Genomic DNA, 16,855 nt, shown 5'->3' on the forward strand with positions numbered 1-16,855 from the left:
CCCACATATCTTCACTACGACAAGAAGTCACTTTAAGGTTAATACAAATCATTGTCACCTAGAAAGGATTCACAGTAAAGTTATTACAGTCTTTCACTCTCACTTATCAGTACATATTACATTACGTATTTTCAATCAAGAGGTTAATAGGCGACTAAGAGAACGCCAAAGTTTCAAATACAATATCAAAATCATATCAAATTTCTATGAAAATTATTTTCGATTCATCGTCTACCAAATGTATTCGGATTTATTGTTCTCCCCCGCAGATTATTTTTACCTTGTACCGATAAAATGTCCACACAATAGGGTGTTTGAGACCCCTGCCAATTAATATTGGTCATGGCGGTCAAAAATACGTCAAAATCAGACAGATTTTTTGTTATGGATCATCCGATCCATCTTTGTATGAAATAAATATAACCTATAATTTAAACATATGTGGAATCTATGTTTTTATTATAAAATGAGGCAAATGGGGGAGGTTCAAGTGATGTTTTTGATTCCGTCCATGGACACTCACATTAACAGAAGGCTCGCAAGTACGTCGCCGGCCTTTTAAGAATTTGTACGCTCTATTTTAGTACCTAAGTCAAATTCGGAAATACTTCAGTGGGCAGCAGGTTCCACATAGTGATGGTACGCGGCAACCGTCTAAATTATGATGATATTTTGTATTCTGTCTGAACGTGCGATAATGAAACTCAGCTGCGTGTATTAGACTGAACAAATCCTCTAAACATTTATTGAATCCTTCAACGAATTTTTAATGAACAGAACTAGTATGAAACATACTAAACTATAACTAATCGAGTCTAATGAAGTACTAGCAAAGTAAAAACTTCATTACGAGAAAATACGGGGACTACATATTTAAAATCGTATTCTATACTTGGCACTCTAGCACATAATTAATTCAGGTGACACTCCGAAGTTTAACACACAAGTTTTCCATTGACCTTTCCTGCGGTGAAAAAACAAAACAGATTTAACTGCCACGTTGGTAGTAACGAGCTAATTTAAACTTTTAGGTGCGACCTTTTGAAGGGTGACACCCCCGTCACCTGAGGCGGTCGGCGCTGCCTAGACACTACCCAATAAATCACAGATATACACTTGGAGCTAGATCCGAGATAGAATAAAAATAGTGTCCATTGCGTATAGAATAGGCACTTATTAAAAATAATGTAATAAATAAATGTTATAATATTTTTAAAAAAGGAACTAATCATTTCTAAATTGATATTTTTTAATTGTACTGATACAATACTTTTATGGAACATTATGTAAACACTTGACAATTGACACAGTACTTTGTATAGTCTATACCCATTTGTCGGTAGAAACCAATAAATCAGGTTCGATTTGTCGTGATTGTGCGCATGTGTCGACTTGACCACTGTCCATTCACGCGTGGGGGTGTGGCTACCTGATTGATCACTATAAAATCACATATTTCCCCGAAAAACGAGATTTGATAGGGGCTAACGTAAGTACATAAAACGTATGCTTGGAATACGGCTTCTGAATAGTTTTAATTATTGAGAGATGATATTTAGGGATTGAAGTTAGTATATTGTAGTCATTTGTTTTTTTTTTTTCAAATTTAGAATTATATTCCTGATTAAAGTTTCGTGCTTTTTGGGTATGGCAATTTACTGACGAACGTACTATTTTTAAATTCAATAGGTGTAAGTTCAAATTCGCGTTCATATTCTTCGAAATATTTGAGTAATATTTACAAATAACAAAGGATTTGAGTTTAAACAGTTTTAGTTTTTTGAAGGATGCCAACTTATGTATTAAACACAATTTACTGCTATAAAGGCGCGGCCACATCGGAAGCATTCCGACGGAAGCAATAAAAAATAGCCATCTACACCGACACGAGCCAGGCCTAAATAAATCCTAAAACATCAATTACACGACACATTTACATAATAAACCCCCTAAACAAACCTGAACATTGTAAACAGAGCGCGAATCGGGTAGTTTTTACGCCATATTAATTTAGTGCTCGAGTTACAATCGACCCCCGTACATAAAGTACCGGCCTACTTTCCTCACAAAGCGATTGAAGGAAAAATAATAATAAAAGCAGTAAGGAATGTAAGGGAGTCTGCATAGTACTTATGTAAAATTAGCTCCGGCGTCTTTGATGTGCCGACCAATTGTGCCTTGAGAAAGCGCCTTTATAATTCCCAAGCGTCGGAGCTGTCGGCTTATTTATTAGGCAATTAAATTCTTTGCCCTATGTATTGCAAATCCTTGACTACTTCAAATTTTGCATACGCGTTTTGTCGGAAGAGTTCAAAGGCGAAAATCCACGGGAAATATATGTTACAATTTCGTGAAAGTCAGCATCTAGTTTTAACACTTTTATAGTTATTGTATCTACCCTCCATTCATTTAGATCCTGATAAAGCACTGACTTACCTACTGCTAATTAAATTAAAAAAAAATAGATACTTGAATATTTCTCTTGGTGGCCTTGAGAGGTGAATTTATAGACTATATATATGAAAATCTTGGACAAATGCGAGTATATCTTTTATTTATTCAAAGAAAGTTTTTATAGAGAGAAAAATTGGAAAAATTGCATGCCAAAACCTGAAAACCAACTTTATTTTTCTGTAATTGTGGACGAGTTTCGGTGCTAAAAAGGCCGGCAACGCACTTGCAAGCCTTCTTGAAAATGTGACTGTCGATGGGCGGTATAACTTAAAATCAGGTTTGCCCCCTGTTCTAAAAAAAAAATTCTAATACACCAAACTTGACGTATTTAATTGACCAAACGAACCCCTAATTATAATCAAGTCATATAAAAATCTATTGACAATACGCTGTCATTTGCAAAACACCAGCGTTGTACCATCTGTTGACAATTAACTTACCTGTAAAGAACCCGGAACCGCAAACAGTTACTCTTTGTCCCGTGAGATAAGTGGTCAATCTCGCAACTGACACCTCAGACCGTGACTTTAATTATATGCAATTTGGAAGGGTTGAATGCATCATTGTCCATATGTCACTTGGACCATAATGGTTGCGTGATGTTTTGGCATTTTTAAACAACTTTGTACGGTATTTTTTAATAATCAAAACAGTCGAACAGTTTAAATTTCGAACCGGCTTAAGAGTAAAACGTATTACATAGAGATCTTTGGAGCTTCAAATTTAAATAGGCTCAGATCCAGTTTGAATACCTATTGTTCTTAGCTAAATCAGACATATTTAGTAATTTTAACAATTAATTCATTATTATAGCATTAGCTCGGATTGTCTTTATATAAATATTAATATTATTATTAATTCCAGCGGATGCGGACAGTGCGGCAGAGGGTGGTGGCTCTCCTACACCGGGGGTGCCAGCAGACACCCTCACGTGTGGAGCTTGCCGCCGGGCCTTCGCCCTATCAGACATCGTGCGGTTCATACAACACAAAGTCTCTTCCTGCGACAAGGATCTCACCACCTACCATTGCTTTAGCGCTGGTAAGTATGGGAAGAAAGAAAGAAAGACTATTTGACGAATTCATTTATTTATAAATAATATCAGAGAGATTTTTTTACCTTAAACGAAATTTAAGCCCCAATTGGTTGAGCAGTGTTTTGTCACGTTTATTTTTGTGTGGAGTTATCAGAGAACGACAGGGACAAAACGTTTTTTAATTGTTTCAGATTATAGTAGCTCTAGAATTGTTCAATTCTAAAAAAGTTCCAAATTTAAATATAATTTAAGTAACTATCGTAACTGAATACAGAGCAATAGACTAACACATTCCTACATTCGAGTGGTATCTACCTTCCTTCTAATCTAACAAATTATTATTGCCATCCGGCCTTAATATAAAACCAAAAATTTCGACACGCAATTACATTAAAAAGTATTTCACTTTTCATTTCCATTCGAATATATTTGAAAAAAAACGGCGGACATATCCTCTATACAAAACATTAATTAAAGGAAATGAAATAAATAAGCTGATAACAAAAGTAATTTCCAACTGACCTTCAGTTAAATATATTCAAAACAATTAAACGCAGGATATTGATAATCGAACTTTTCCAGGTCCAAATTCCGATCCAGAAGATGGATCAAGACCCGGACAATTGAGCACTGGCAGTGGAAGGAGACCATCACTCTTGACGGCAAGAAGGCCGCCCAACAGTCGGGTTCACACCCCTCCACTAGCCAGTCCCTCAATAGCACCGCCAGATTTATTGGAAGATGGTGGCGCTTCCAGCACACCAAAAAGATTATTAGATGGTAAATTATTAAATAGCTTTGTTTAGTGTTTTGAAACTATATCAGATATCATCAAAAACAATAAACCCCGTAGAGTTCTTTAAGTCTGACAATCATACAAACACATTAAACTACAAATTATTTATTTATAAGTCAAATACTTACTATACGTGAATATCTTATATAAATATATACTTATATTGCGTTATTCCATGATAATGAAATTCTTAGAATTTTTATTTGATAGAATAACAATGGTTAAATATGTAATATATACATCAAATAATTATGTATATCTTTATATAAATCTTTTGTGTATGTGCATGATTTTAATTTAAAAAAAACTCCGATATACTTGTGTATTATATTATGTATAATAATTTAAAAAATAGAGTGTTATTCACTTCAACACAAATACTGAAACTTAGTTAATAGAAAATTTAAAAGATCTTAGAAACTGATAAGTTTACTCTTTCTATAGATGCAGATGCAGAGCAGTCAACTCCGAAAAGAAGAGCGTCAACATCACCAATGCCATCCAGCTCACCTGATGAAGACATCAAACCGAAAATCAAACAAGAACACATCATGGACACATCAGGCTCTCCTGAAGATCAAAAGAAATCCAGAATAGACGTAGCTGATGCCGAGTCAAACACAATGCATAGTGGTATGTAGAATTTACTGTTTAATATTAGATCGTTTAGTTATCTTCGGAACTGAGGTCCTGATTGGGCCAAAAAATGTTGACGCTTAAAAAGGTTTTTAAGCCAAATCAACATTCAGTCTATTTTATTTAGATGATCTCATACGAGATTCTTCAATTTCAATTTAAATCGGTAATTATTTTTTTCAATAAAATTTCAAATATTATTGCGTTTCCCACAACGACATTTTAGTTATTTTCGAAATGTTAAGAATGTGTTGCTGTTATTAATGATTGTCTAAATTTGCTGTCAGCTTGGAGGATGAAATGAAAGGATTTGGTTGTTTATCGGCTTAGACATTGTGTGACATGTTGCGCAATAACAATACCGGACAATTCGTTAAATGCTGCGTCATTCTTGGGTCATACATTGCGGATTTATGTCAATCTTATACAGAGTGTAGGTTTCTTATGTTATATTAAATGTCATATTTCATATTAAATAAGTATTTTGTAAAGGTATACACATTTAATTTATTTAACCGCACTAACGTTTTCCAAACTGTCAAAGACTGATAAATTTAAGATTAAAGATTTAGTTTTTTAAGAGCGTACCAAATCTTAAAAGGCCAGCAACGCCCTCGCGAGCCCTCTGGCATTGAGAGCGTCCATGGGCGGCGGTATCACTTAACATCAGGTGAGCCTTCTGCCCGTTTGCCCCCTGTTCTATAAAAAAAAATTAACACTCTTTAAATATAATCTTTACTAATCGAGTACAGTTTACAATTTTTAAACTTCTTATCGTTATCCTTTAGCCCAAAAACACGTGGAGACTTGGAACATCTGTATAAGCGCAATCTCGCGGGGGTGGTTCGAAAAATAATCTATCCAAGCATAACCCTTTGTGCCAGCAGATGTGCCGTCATTTGAGACTTTTGTATTAAACCGTTGCACAACAAAAGCTTTCTTAAACCCGAAAATTGTACAACGTTTAAATTTTCAACCCGCATTCTGTCAACCGCTTTGTTGAACGGTCACTGTACGTAATCAAAAATTATGAATCGATCTAAAATTCTGACATTAAAGAAACGTTAGCTGCCACAATACGTTTGCGCTATCATCCCAATGTCAATTGCAGGTTTCGCTTCAACACCAGTTGTTTGGGCTTATTGAGTTTATCCTAAACGGTGATATTAACCCCTTCGAGTGAGCTGTCAAACGCTACATTCAATATAGGGGTCCGTTAATAACAAAATCATATATTTTATTCATCTAAAACAAAACCCATCTATAAATCTCCTGCTCTTTGTCAAAATAAGATCATAATTCTAACTTTGTAAAGAACGTGCCATTGAAAAAAAGGATTTTAATTTAATTGTATAACTTTATACATGTTAATTAACCCCATCATTTTACGAACAGATAAGGGTGATGTTTTTGGAGAAAAAAATTATTTGCATGAGCACACGATTTGACGTGCGCGCATTGTTATCACCGGCTTTTGTGATGACCCTTACGTTAACCATGACGAAACTTAGCATAAAGGTATGAAGGCATATGAACCGTCTAATGAATATTCAGTCTTGACCCTATTTGTTTAGAGTTCAATATCAAAGGATAATTTTGAAACGTTAGAACATTTTAAATTTGAAGTTGCGCATGATATTATAATTGTCAAAGATGCTACTGAGGTTCCATTGTCAGAGACGGTCTTTTATAATTTTTTCAAAGATAAAAAATGTTTGGCGTGCTCCTGACACGTTCATGTGTCGCCGTGACCTACGGAACGTCTTTGACGAGGGCACAATGGACGAGGATATTTTTAGTTTTACATAAAGGTAGCTAAGTAGCGGGTTTTGAATAAGTGGCTTTTAATTTTAGATCTGACGTGTTTCTGAGGGGAAGATTGTCTCGTGCTCATCGCGTGTCCTTTACCTATGAGAAAGTTAAATTTGGAATATATTTGGGTCCGATGAAGTAACGTACGGGTACGAGGAATGACGACATTTTCATTTCAACAATTCGTGATACACAATTTCTTTGTTCCTATCGTGAGCTACTAAATTTTAACTTTCAAATCATAAGTTTATATACCGTATGTTGTAATGTAGGGATACTGTTAGCTATTTATTTATATATTAGTCATACTTTACGTATAACAAAAGAACATCTTTTGATGGCTGTGTCCACAAGTCTGAAACATTACCATCACAATTGGAGAACCGATGGTCGTCAGTTATTTGTATCAGAGTCAATATTTAATCAAGTGTACGTTGCGTCCAGTGTTTGTTCATATTATTTGGCTTACAAATTAATGAGGGATTGTTGGATCAGAATGGTATTCGTTTATCACTTTAAAATACAATATGGTCAAAGCATTTGATATGAAGTAGTTGCTATTATATCGCATTTAGATATATATATATATAAATGATATGGCGGAGTTTTTTTGCTTTTTGATTTGGGAACTAGTAGTAATTTAATTTTTAATTTTTGACGTTAAAAAGTTTATATAGTTATAAAGGAAATTTATTTAAAATAGATATAATTAACGGAGTATTGAATGCTTCCTGATAACCGACCGCAATATTTTCATATCAAGACGCGTTTTCTTAAGGGTCGTCCACAAAGGGCCATCTCTTCCAATCTTTAATCCTATCTCGGGACCTTTGCGGGCAAATTTAAATTTCTTTAGAAATATCGTCTCTATTATATATGTGCGGGTTCTATTCCTCGTGACGTTCGTGGGCGAGATAACGTAAGTTAAGTCCGAGTAGATTGTTGAGAAAAAACTACCGCTAACTTTAACTGAAGCCCTTGAATTGCAGCTTAGGCAATTTGATCTTTATAACTCGGCTTTAAAATCTGATATCGCCTGCAGTATCTAGGATTAGTGGAACCTTATTTTGTATATGAGGTGATAAGTCTTTATGAAGGGTCAACCTTTTCTATAGAGAGCTCACCCTTTTAGTGAAAAGAGTTCGTTGATAGCTGATTTAGGATTGGTGATAATGCATTCTGTGTGTGTAAATATATCATAGATTTATTCTATGATAGATCGCTTCGAGAGCGTTTTTTGAATTGAATATTAACAATGGACTTCGAGTAGATACTGACATTTGTCCCCTAGGTCAGATTTTAAAGGATTGTTGGTCATTGATTTGAGAGCATTGAAAAGCTTGTGGTATGGACATGAGGGTTATTTGTTTGATTGTTAATTAAATCTCGTGTATCTATTGATCCAATTATTCCCATTGATTCAATAATTGATGATTTTTATAAATATACAATACATTCCAATGTTTTGTCCTCGGCATAAATTTAAAGCGATCATATCCCCCACCCCTCTAACAATTTTATTGTTTTTCTTCAATTTTTTGTAATATGTGGTAATGGCCGTTCCACACGTGTCGACAACGGTTATTACGAGTTTAAAATAGCCGCCAACATCTGGCCAGAAGCGGACCAATTTTGGAGATCACATCTCCGAGATAAGGGTTTTGTTTGGGTACAGCGATTGACATAATATAACCTTGTATGTTAGATTTATCGTCAATAAAATGAGTTTCTGGTTAATTTGTTACATAAATCTATTGCTTTTTTTAAAACCACGTTTAAATGTTTTATTATTGTTTGTAGATGTCTTATATAGGGTCGCACATAAAGGCAATCGATTAAATGTTAGTTTAATTTTAACTTAAAGTTTACGCCGAAACTTGTAGTTTAGATCTCTTGGGGTACAAAATTGAAATCAAGTTTTAACATCTAAGTTATCAATAACATTTCGGTTCAATCGAATTTATTGGATATTCCCAAATTTCCTTTATAGTAATCAAAGTTTTGATCAAGTAATATTTAAATCATCGAATATTTTCAAAACATTATTTACCCAAATTTTCTTACTACTTTTTATAAATGATATACATATATGTTATATTTTCTTCGTCCATACTTCTTTTAAATAAATATATCTTAATGATATCAAATTGCTAAAACATACTTCAACATATACGAAGTAAGAGGATTTTGACTCTTTTTATACTAACCGTAACATATCAACGGGTCACAATTTGCACTGGGGGGTTGAAAGGGTAGTTTGGGGGATGGGGGGTTGGGGGTCGGAAAGGGAAGACGGTCATTCAGCGCAGCGGCGCGACGGACATCCGCCGCATAACAAGTCGATGGTCTAAGCGCTCTCGCGTTATAAATGTCGTGACGTTCTTTTTTCAAATTTTCAATATTGTCTGTGGTAAGACACAAATGGATACTCCTTATACGTTTTTTTTTGGTTTTTAACAAGCTAAGTAATAATAAATGTTACCCTACACTACTTGTACTATACACAATTCCTTATTCATCAAGAACAAATGAAATTTGTGCCATTGAACTGTTTTATCTCTTTTCATCGAAGCGGCAGCACTATTGACGGAAAGAGATAGAGTTACCAAGTCGACGATTCAGTTATAATTAAATATTTTACCTAACTTTTCTATATTAGATTTTAATAAAATATAGAAGGTGCGCTCATTTTCTCACGCGTGAAAGCCTCCAAAAGAACTCATTCACATTTTCAATGCGTGTACGGACATACAGAATTTTTAACTAACGCCTATACTGAGCCTTTTTAAACAGTAGCATATATACTCTATATTTCATATAATAGTAAGAACGATTGTACGATTTATTTAATAATTATATTAATATAGTATACAAGACATGGATACAGAAATGATGTAATCTTTAACAGTTAATATGTCTTTGAAGTATTACTTTAACCATATAAATAAAGTTCTACCTAAGTTCATAACTTAGACAGTTTCTCGAGGTGTCCACGAGAGGCGCTAGTGAACAACTGTTGACAGGAAGTAGCGCCGACGGCTTCCGGTAGAATGTTCTATATGCTGCATTTTCCATTTTCAAACTCAAGTTTTTTCAGTTTCACACCTTTTTATATTTTACTTTAAGAGCTCATTTTTTTGAAGCTCGAGCGGCTACCAAAATAGTCAATGAATAAAATGATAGAATACATGTTATTTTTCAAATTTCGAATTTTAAAATGTATGAAAATCATTTTTATTTTGTATCTTGTGCTAAAAACATATGTAATGAGGAAAATGCTTCGCAGATCTAAATACGTAAAAAATTACTTCTGCTTATTTAAATAGGATGAGAAACTGCAAAGATACAGTCGAAACTCACGTCTTGTACATTTAGATCCGAATCGGATGTCGTATGATCTTTCTGAAGATTAAGTAAACACGTTTAATAGTAAATTAATTAAATAAAAATTTAAATAACATCTGTCGGACGTATCGAAGGAAGTTCTCTTTATTCATTATTTAAATCTACTGAGATTCTCTATACTGTTTAGGCAAATAGGTGTTGAAACAAAGCTGCAGTAAAATTAACTGAAAATGGATTAAAACTGACACTGATTTTATGAAATTTTATATATTTGACAGAACGTCGATGTTAGATTAAGGACAAGAGAATCATTTTTTCCGCGATTCGTCTAGTTGTTTATTTATTTATTAAAATACAATATGTCTAGAGTATGCGTTACAAAATCAAAAAATATATGACAATTACGGCACATATACAATTTACAAAAAATAATAAAATATTACACTCTCAAAACAAAGAAATATGCAACTGTAAATTTCAGTTTTTTTTAATAATTATTTAATTCACCTAACGCCGATTAGGTACCAGACCGGTGCTCTATGATTATATTTACAGATAACTTAAAGGATGTCTATGATTGTCTACAAGGAATTAAGGAATCGGACAACGCTCAGTTAAAAATGTCTAACAACCGTTTCGATTTCAAAAGGCAATCGTTGATTGTCATTGTGAGGCAGTGGGGGTGAAATTTTTAAACGCCCCCCGTCTGGTACATAATCGCGTGGGGTGGACACATCTTGGACAATAACTTTACTCATCCGAATTAACTGGATAGGACGAATCACAAAATGCTGTAATCGATATAGTTAGTGGCAATTACATTTTTTCTTCTGCTGCAGCAGCCCTGAGGCCTGTGCCGTGGTGCTCTCATGAGAATTGGCTTCTCATTGGTAGCATCATCTGTCAGTCTTTTAGTTTTAGAAAATGACGTTTTACTCGTCTCTCATACTGTAGTGAGTTGGCAAGGAAGTTTGTGTGACAGATTAACCGCTCTTTGTATTTAGCAGCCGGCGACTACGATAATGTAATGCATTTAATTTTTTTTTTAAATCATCACACCTTTTTCCCGAAGCGGTTAGCACGCATCTCTACTTGCTATGATCCTGAGATATCCCTCTTGCTTTATCCGCTTTCATGACATTCACCATTCTAGTCGATTAAGAGTACTTTTAAATTGAAAGAAGGGATTTCTAGTACCTCCTGTATATAACAAATACAAAGAATAAAGTATGCACCTATCGCTATTAGTGAGGTTGTGTCATAATTGATTTAAATTATCGTTACATTCATTTGTTTACGGAGTATTTATCCTACTTTATTAGTTCAGTTTGCAAGTACGTTGGTAAAAATATTTGTCTGTTATTTATTGACATTATATACTGTATTTAATATGAAATAAAATGTAATATGTTTTTGGATTAAATGTTTAATAAAAGTAATACATTTTCGGTAGAGTTGTATTTAATATGTAATGAAAAACTGTATTGTTAGTTCACATATAGCCTAGGAGTATGTAAATCGTAACCAATATTATATTATATTTTTTATTTGAGTATACACTTTAGTAGACTTTAGATTTGATTGACTAACAATTACAGTTTAAGATATATCGGCTCACCCACACGTTATTGTTTAATTATCGGTATTATAACACGAGCAATAGATTTTATCAATCTAATCTCTTATAATCCTATAAGCCTTAATACTCGGTAAGGCTTTATACAATATTTATAAGCGTTGTGGCCTATCTTAAGAGTCTCTCAAGTTGTTCTTTTTAAGCACGGCTGTGCATCTATGAAATTTTCTTTTTACATTCGCACTTACAATGGATGCAGATTTCGTGCAAAAATCTGACGTACCTCGTAGATAAAAATCGCCATGAGTCAATTACAGATTGATCTACTAAAATTTTATTTAAAAACAGAAGCACTTTGAGCTCAGGATATAGAGATGTAGCCATCATTTATTTCCGGTACGTACAGTTTCATATTTGTTTAATGTTAACAGACTGTTCAAAAAATACCTTGTGTTAGATCCGCAGTTTCCGAATTTCGCCATTCCGCATAATATGCACCTTAAATAAAAATAATTACAGATGTACTAAGCGACTCGTAGGTATAGGAACTATTCTTTTTGTATTATCGAAGCTGTGTCATCCGCTATGTATAGGTAATGGTATATAGATCTGGGTTTGCACTGAATTGCATATTAGAATTGTATGTTTATTTCCTTTAATATCATTTAATCGTAAAATATATTAATAATAAATACGTAGTAGTGACCAAAACACAATGGACATTATAAAAAAGTTAAAATTATATCGATGTTAATAATACGTCAGTATATAGGGCGTATTTATTTGCGATATAGTATGCTAATACGCATTTATTTACAAAGAAATTCAATATCATATCGTAATTTCATTTTATTAATTCATTCCAAAATGTACAATCTTTTTTAGGTGTGGGCCTCAGATTTCAGTATCTGTTTCATGATGTTTCCTTGTGATGTTTTTCTTCATTTTTCGAGCGAATGTTACATGCACATACAAAGATATTCCATAGGTGCACATTCCGAACCTACCTTATTGATGATGATATTTGATTTAATAGGTTCTTTTGTACATATGATTGAAATACTCTTGATTGTATGAACAGTACGATTTCACGATTTATGGTTTTGACGTATAAAAAGGCTTGTCCATCGATACATCCTGTATCCCGGTCACAGTCTGACCGTTACATTTCAATAATCGTCTTAACAAGATTGCTTATCTGGCCGCGCCTTCCATTCTTATATTAGTGATGCTCTTATTTTTATCGATATTTTTTGTGCCACAATTGTATGCAGGAATGCATGAGATATTTAGATTGGGTTAGCTTTAGTGGATATGTTTATGTTAGTAGATTATAAGTGTTTATCGAGGATTTTAAAGATGTTTCTGAAATACAGATTATCATATCAATATACTTGTTAAGTTTAAAGTTAACCAGCTGCCGACTGATGTATTTCCGAACCAATTCGACTTAGGGTCTTTCAAGAATAGAGCGTACCAATTCTTAAAAGGCCGGCAACGCACTCGCGAGCCCTCTGGCATTGAGAGTATCCATCAACTCTGTACAGTATCACTCAACATCAGGTGAGCCTCCTGCCCGTTTGCCCCCTGTTCTATAAAAAAAAAGTATGCTCTCTGTTGCTTGAATTTATAGAGCGTTAGATAGCAATTCATTTCCCTTTCGTAGATATGTAACAGTATAGATTTCAATATCAACAGTCGTTACCGCGTATCCGTACGTGATTCCGGTCCGCGAATATTTCATAAGATTTTAGAGGTGCATGAATCACGCGGAACACGAAGGGGCTATCCGTCACGCCCGCCGTCCCTCGGACCTTCTTAGCATGCGTGCCACGTGCCACCCTAGGCCTACTCCGCGATATGTGAAAGCTATTACTAGACGCTTTGCTATTAATATCGGTGTGAATCCGTCAAATATCGTGTTTACTAACATCATTTTTGTTTGTCCACAGAGCCAAGTAACTACGTGTGCTCCACCTGCAAGGCACGCGTGCATTCGGCTTGGCGGCTGGTGCAACATGTCCAGCATGTACACGGCGTGAAGATATATGTGGAGAGCATGCCGCAACAGCTGCTCAACAAACAGAATCACTCAAATTCAAGCACATCTTCAAGCAGCTCTGGCTGCTCGTCGTCTAGCGCCCCGTTACCACCACCGTCATTACGTCACCATCCTTTGCTACCTCCACCAGATATGCATTCCCCTTTTGGAGTTGGTGGACTGTTGAGAATGCCGCTTCCTGGTAGCTTACCACCTCTCGCTCATCCATCAGTACCTCCAGCGCCGCTATTTGCTCGCCCCAACCACCATGACCATCGATTTAGAATGGAACAACTTGTTTCGGAACAATTCCGCCACCATGGCCTAAATTTAGCTGCTGCTGCTGCGGCCGTTGCAGCGAACTCTCTCCCTCCACATCAAGCTTTTCCTTCACCGGCTGATCGGCCACCTGTAATACCCACCTCGCTATCAGCTCGTGAAAGACAGCCTCCAGTATCTCAGCCTCTTTCATTGGAACCCCAGCTGGATTTTTACTCGCAGCGCTTGCGGCAACTGGCCGGTACAACCAGTCCAGGGGCGGCCACAGGCAATTCCAGCTCTCCTAGCCCCAGGAAGCATTCTCCTCCGTTCGCTTCCCCGTCGCCTTCCCGAGTAGGACAAACTCCACCGGTGGGCGCCGGACCCGGAACGGTGGACGCGCCACGTGAAGCAACACGGGCGCATAGTTCCATATCACCTGAACGTCGCAATGAACCCCAAACAGCTGACGCTCCACCAGCAGATCGATCTTTATCTTCTCCTCCAAACAAACGGACCGATGAAGCTAACCATACTTGTGAATTCTGTGGAAAGAAATTCCGGCATGAAAACAGTTTAATGTTTCATCGGCGCATTCATACCAGAGAAAAACCTTTTAAATGCACTGAATGTGACGAAGCTTTCGAGAAAAGCTCTAAATTAAAACGCCATATGAAAGTTCATCGTCCTGAAAGCAATACAGAAGAGGGGGGTGAATCAGCTGGGGATACTGGTGAAGATGATACGGAAGATGAGTTGGAGGATGAAGAGCTTGATGGTGAAGAGGAGGAGGAAAATGAAGATGGGGAAGAGGTGGAAGAGGCCGAGGATCTAACTGTATCAAATAGCAGTGTTCCTTCCGCCCCAACCAGAAAACAAACACCTGTGTTACCAGCCCACCCGCCTACTGCATCTGTTGTTGGTGAACTTATGGATAAATTTGGTCTCTCCAACATTGCCCAATACAGTGAAGCTTTTAAACAAGCTCTACAAGAATCTGGTAATTCGTTAAAATGGCAATTAGCTAAAGACCGAGACAATAACAACGGGCCTCCATCAGATAAACCAAATGGAATGCCCCCATCTGCGGCATTACGATTGAAAGAAGAATTTGCTAAAATGCCCCCACAACCACATCCCCTATTCAATCCTTTTGAGAGCCCGTTTGAAGCATCGAAACGAATGAAACTAGAGATGGATAGAGGTGAAGGTTGGTGGTTACCCACTTTACATGCTCAGAGGCCTCCAGAAAATATATTTGATGGCCTAAAAAATAGTAGCAACGGTCTTCTCCAAAACCCACTGTTGAAAACAAAAGAGAGCAGACGTAACGACACATGTGAATTTTGTGGGAAGGTATTTAAAAACTGCTCAAATCTGACTGTTCACCGTCGATCACATACTGGAGAGAAACCATATAAATGCGAGTTGTGCTCCTACGCATGCGCACAGAGTTCAAAGCTGACGAGGCATATGAAGACGCATGGTCGATTAGGTAAGGACGTCTACCGCTGCCGGTTTTGCGAGATGCCCTTCTCAGTTCCATCGACACTTGAAAAGCACATGCGAAAATGTGTTGTGAACCAAAGCAATGGAGGCTCTCTCGCTCTGTCTGACGACTCTAATGCGTGCCGGGATGAGGCATCGTGACTCTACCCCTGGGGCGGCCTACGTTTCCCACCACCAGCGCCGCCCAGCCAGATTTTCTAGAAAAATCAATTTCTCGAACAATTATTTGCTTATTCGCTATAGAAATTCAATTTCTAGTCTTAAGAAATCATTGAAGTAGCAAAATTGTAATTGCAATAGCTCTTATCCTAATGGAGGGGCATTTTCCTTAAAATTATTGACATATCTTTTGAGCCAGTGTTAAGAATTCCAGTTGTTGATGTTACTGTTTAGTTATTTTCTTTGGAGGCTGTATGTTCTTTGCGTTACATTTTGAACTTCGTTTTTGATGTGTTTTTTTAATTGTAAAAGAAAACTAATGCCAAAGTTAGCTACGTTGATTTATACATTTAGTTTTAGAATAGCGTCAATTAATTTTCGCTACGTTTAAGATAGAGATAGATGTTTGTTTTTAGGATTATATACAACAATAAGAAAATGTTTCCTATCCTAGATAAATCTTGTAAATATTAATGTGTAAATGGTATTGATGTTCATATTTATAAATATTTGGCAATTTAAAAAGTTGGAAAGACGGTGAGTTTCCTGTATCTTAATTAGGACAAAATTAAATTAGGATTAGTACAGGTAATTTAGAAGTAAATTTTAATCTTGTGAGGTGTATAATCTAATTCGTTTGAAAAGCCAGTTTATTTAAGACTGAAAATATTCCAGCTTTTCTTTGTGATCGTTATCACTGGTACCTTTAGAGTTAGCGTGATTCGGTATACGTACTTAATGTAATATATAGATTTTATATAATTTAAGTAAATTATAATAGATTATGTCTCCAATTAAAAAATCCCTTTAGTTTTCTCTCAATGGTGTTATCTTAATGCCATTCAGACAAAACATTGTTCTTACCAAAGAATTATTTTATGTGTTCCATTTAATAATTCTTTGGTACTTTTCAGTTGTACAAATTAGTCAAAAACGGATTGTTGAGGAGACAAAATAAATAACAAATAAAAACTAAGACAAATTTTATTGTGTAACTGTGAAAGATGAACTGTTTTTATTATTTTTCATTTTTATTATTTTTATTTCAATAAATATCAATGATTTGTTAATCAGATGTCTTGTTTAATTTACCCTACCATTTAGTGGGATATCTTTGAAGAGTTTATACAAAACTTCGTTACCTAGTTTTATTAAAATCTAGCACCTATGTTGCACACTTGCGTCTAACAAAACCTAATATCTGGAACCGGTATAGTTCGAGTTCTTCAAAAG

The 16,855-nt window shown here is 35.6% G+C and overlaps 1 protein-coding gene across 1 annotated transcript in view; it reads left to right on the plus strand.

The window, feature by feature from the left end:
* The window catches only part of LOC110992959 (B-cell lymphoma/leukemia 11A), a 34,231-nt gene extending 17,576 nt beyond the window's left edge, over window positions 1-16,655 (plus strand). The window contains exons 2-5 of the mRNA XM_022258984.2: window positions 3,319-3,495; window positions 4,073-4,270; window positions 4,731-4,919; window positions 13,608-16,655. Coding sequence (XP_022114676.2) covers window positions 3,319-3,495; window positions 4,073-4,270; window positions 4,731-4,919; window positions 13,608-15,604 — 2,561 coding nt within the window. The 3' untranslated portion in view covers window positions 15,605-16,655. The remainder of the gene's footprint in view (window positions 1-3,318; window positions 3,496-4,072; window positions 4,271-4,730; window positions 4,920-13,607) is intronic.
* Window positions 16,656-16,855: the final 200 nt, after the last annotated feature.

This window comes from Pieris rapae, chromosome 6, assembly GCF_905147795.1.
Source record: "Pieris rapae chromosome 6, ilPieRapa1.1, whole genome shotgun sequence".
Classification (NCBI taxonomy): Eukaryota; Metazoa; Arthropoda; class Insecta; order Lepidoptera; family Pieridae; genus Pieris; species Pieris rapae.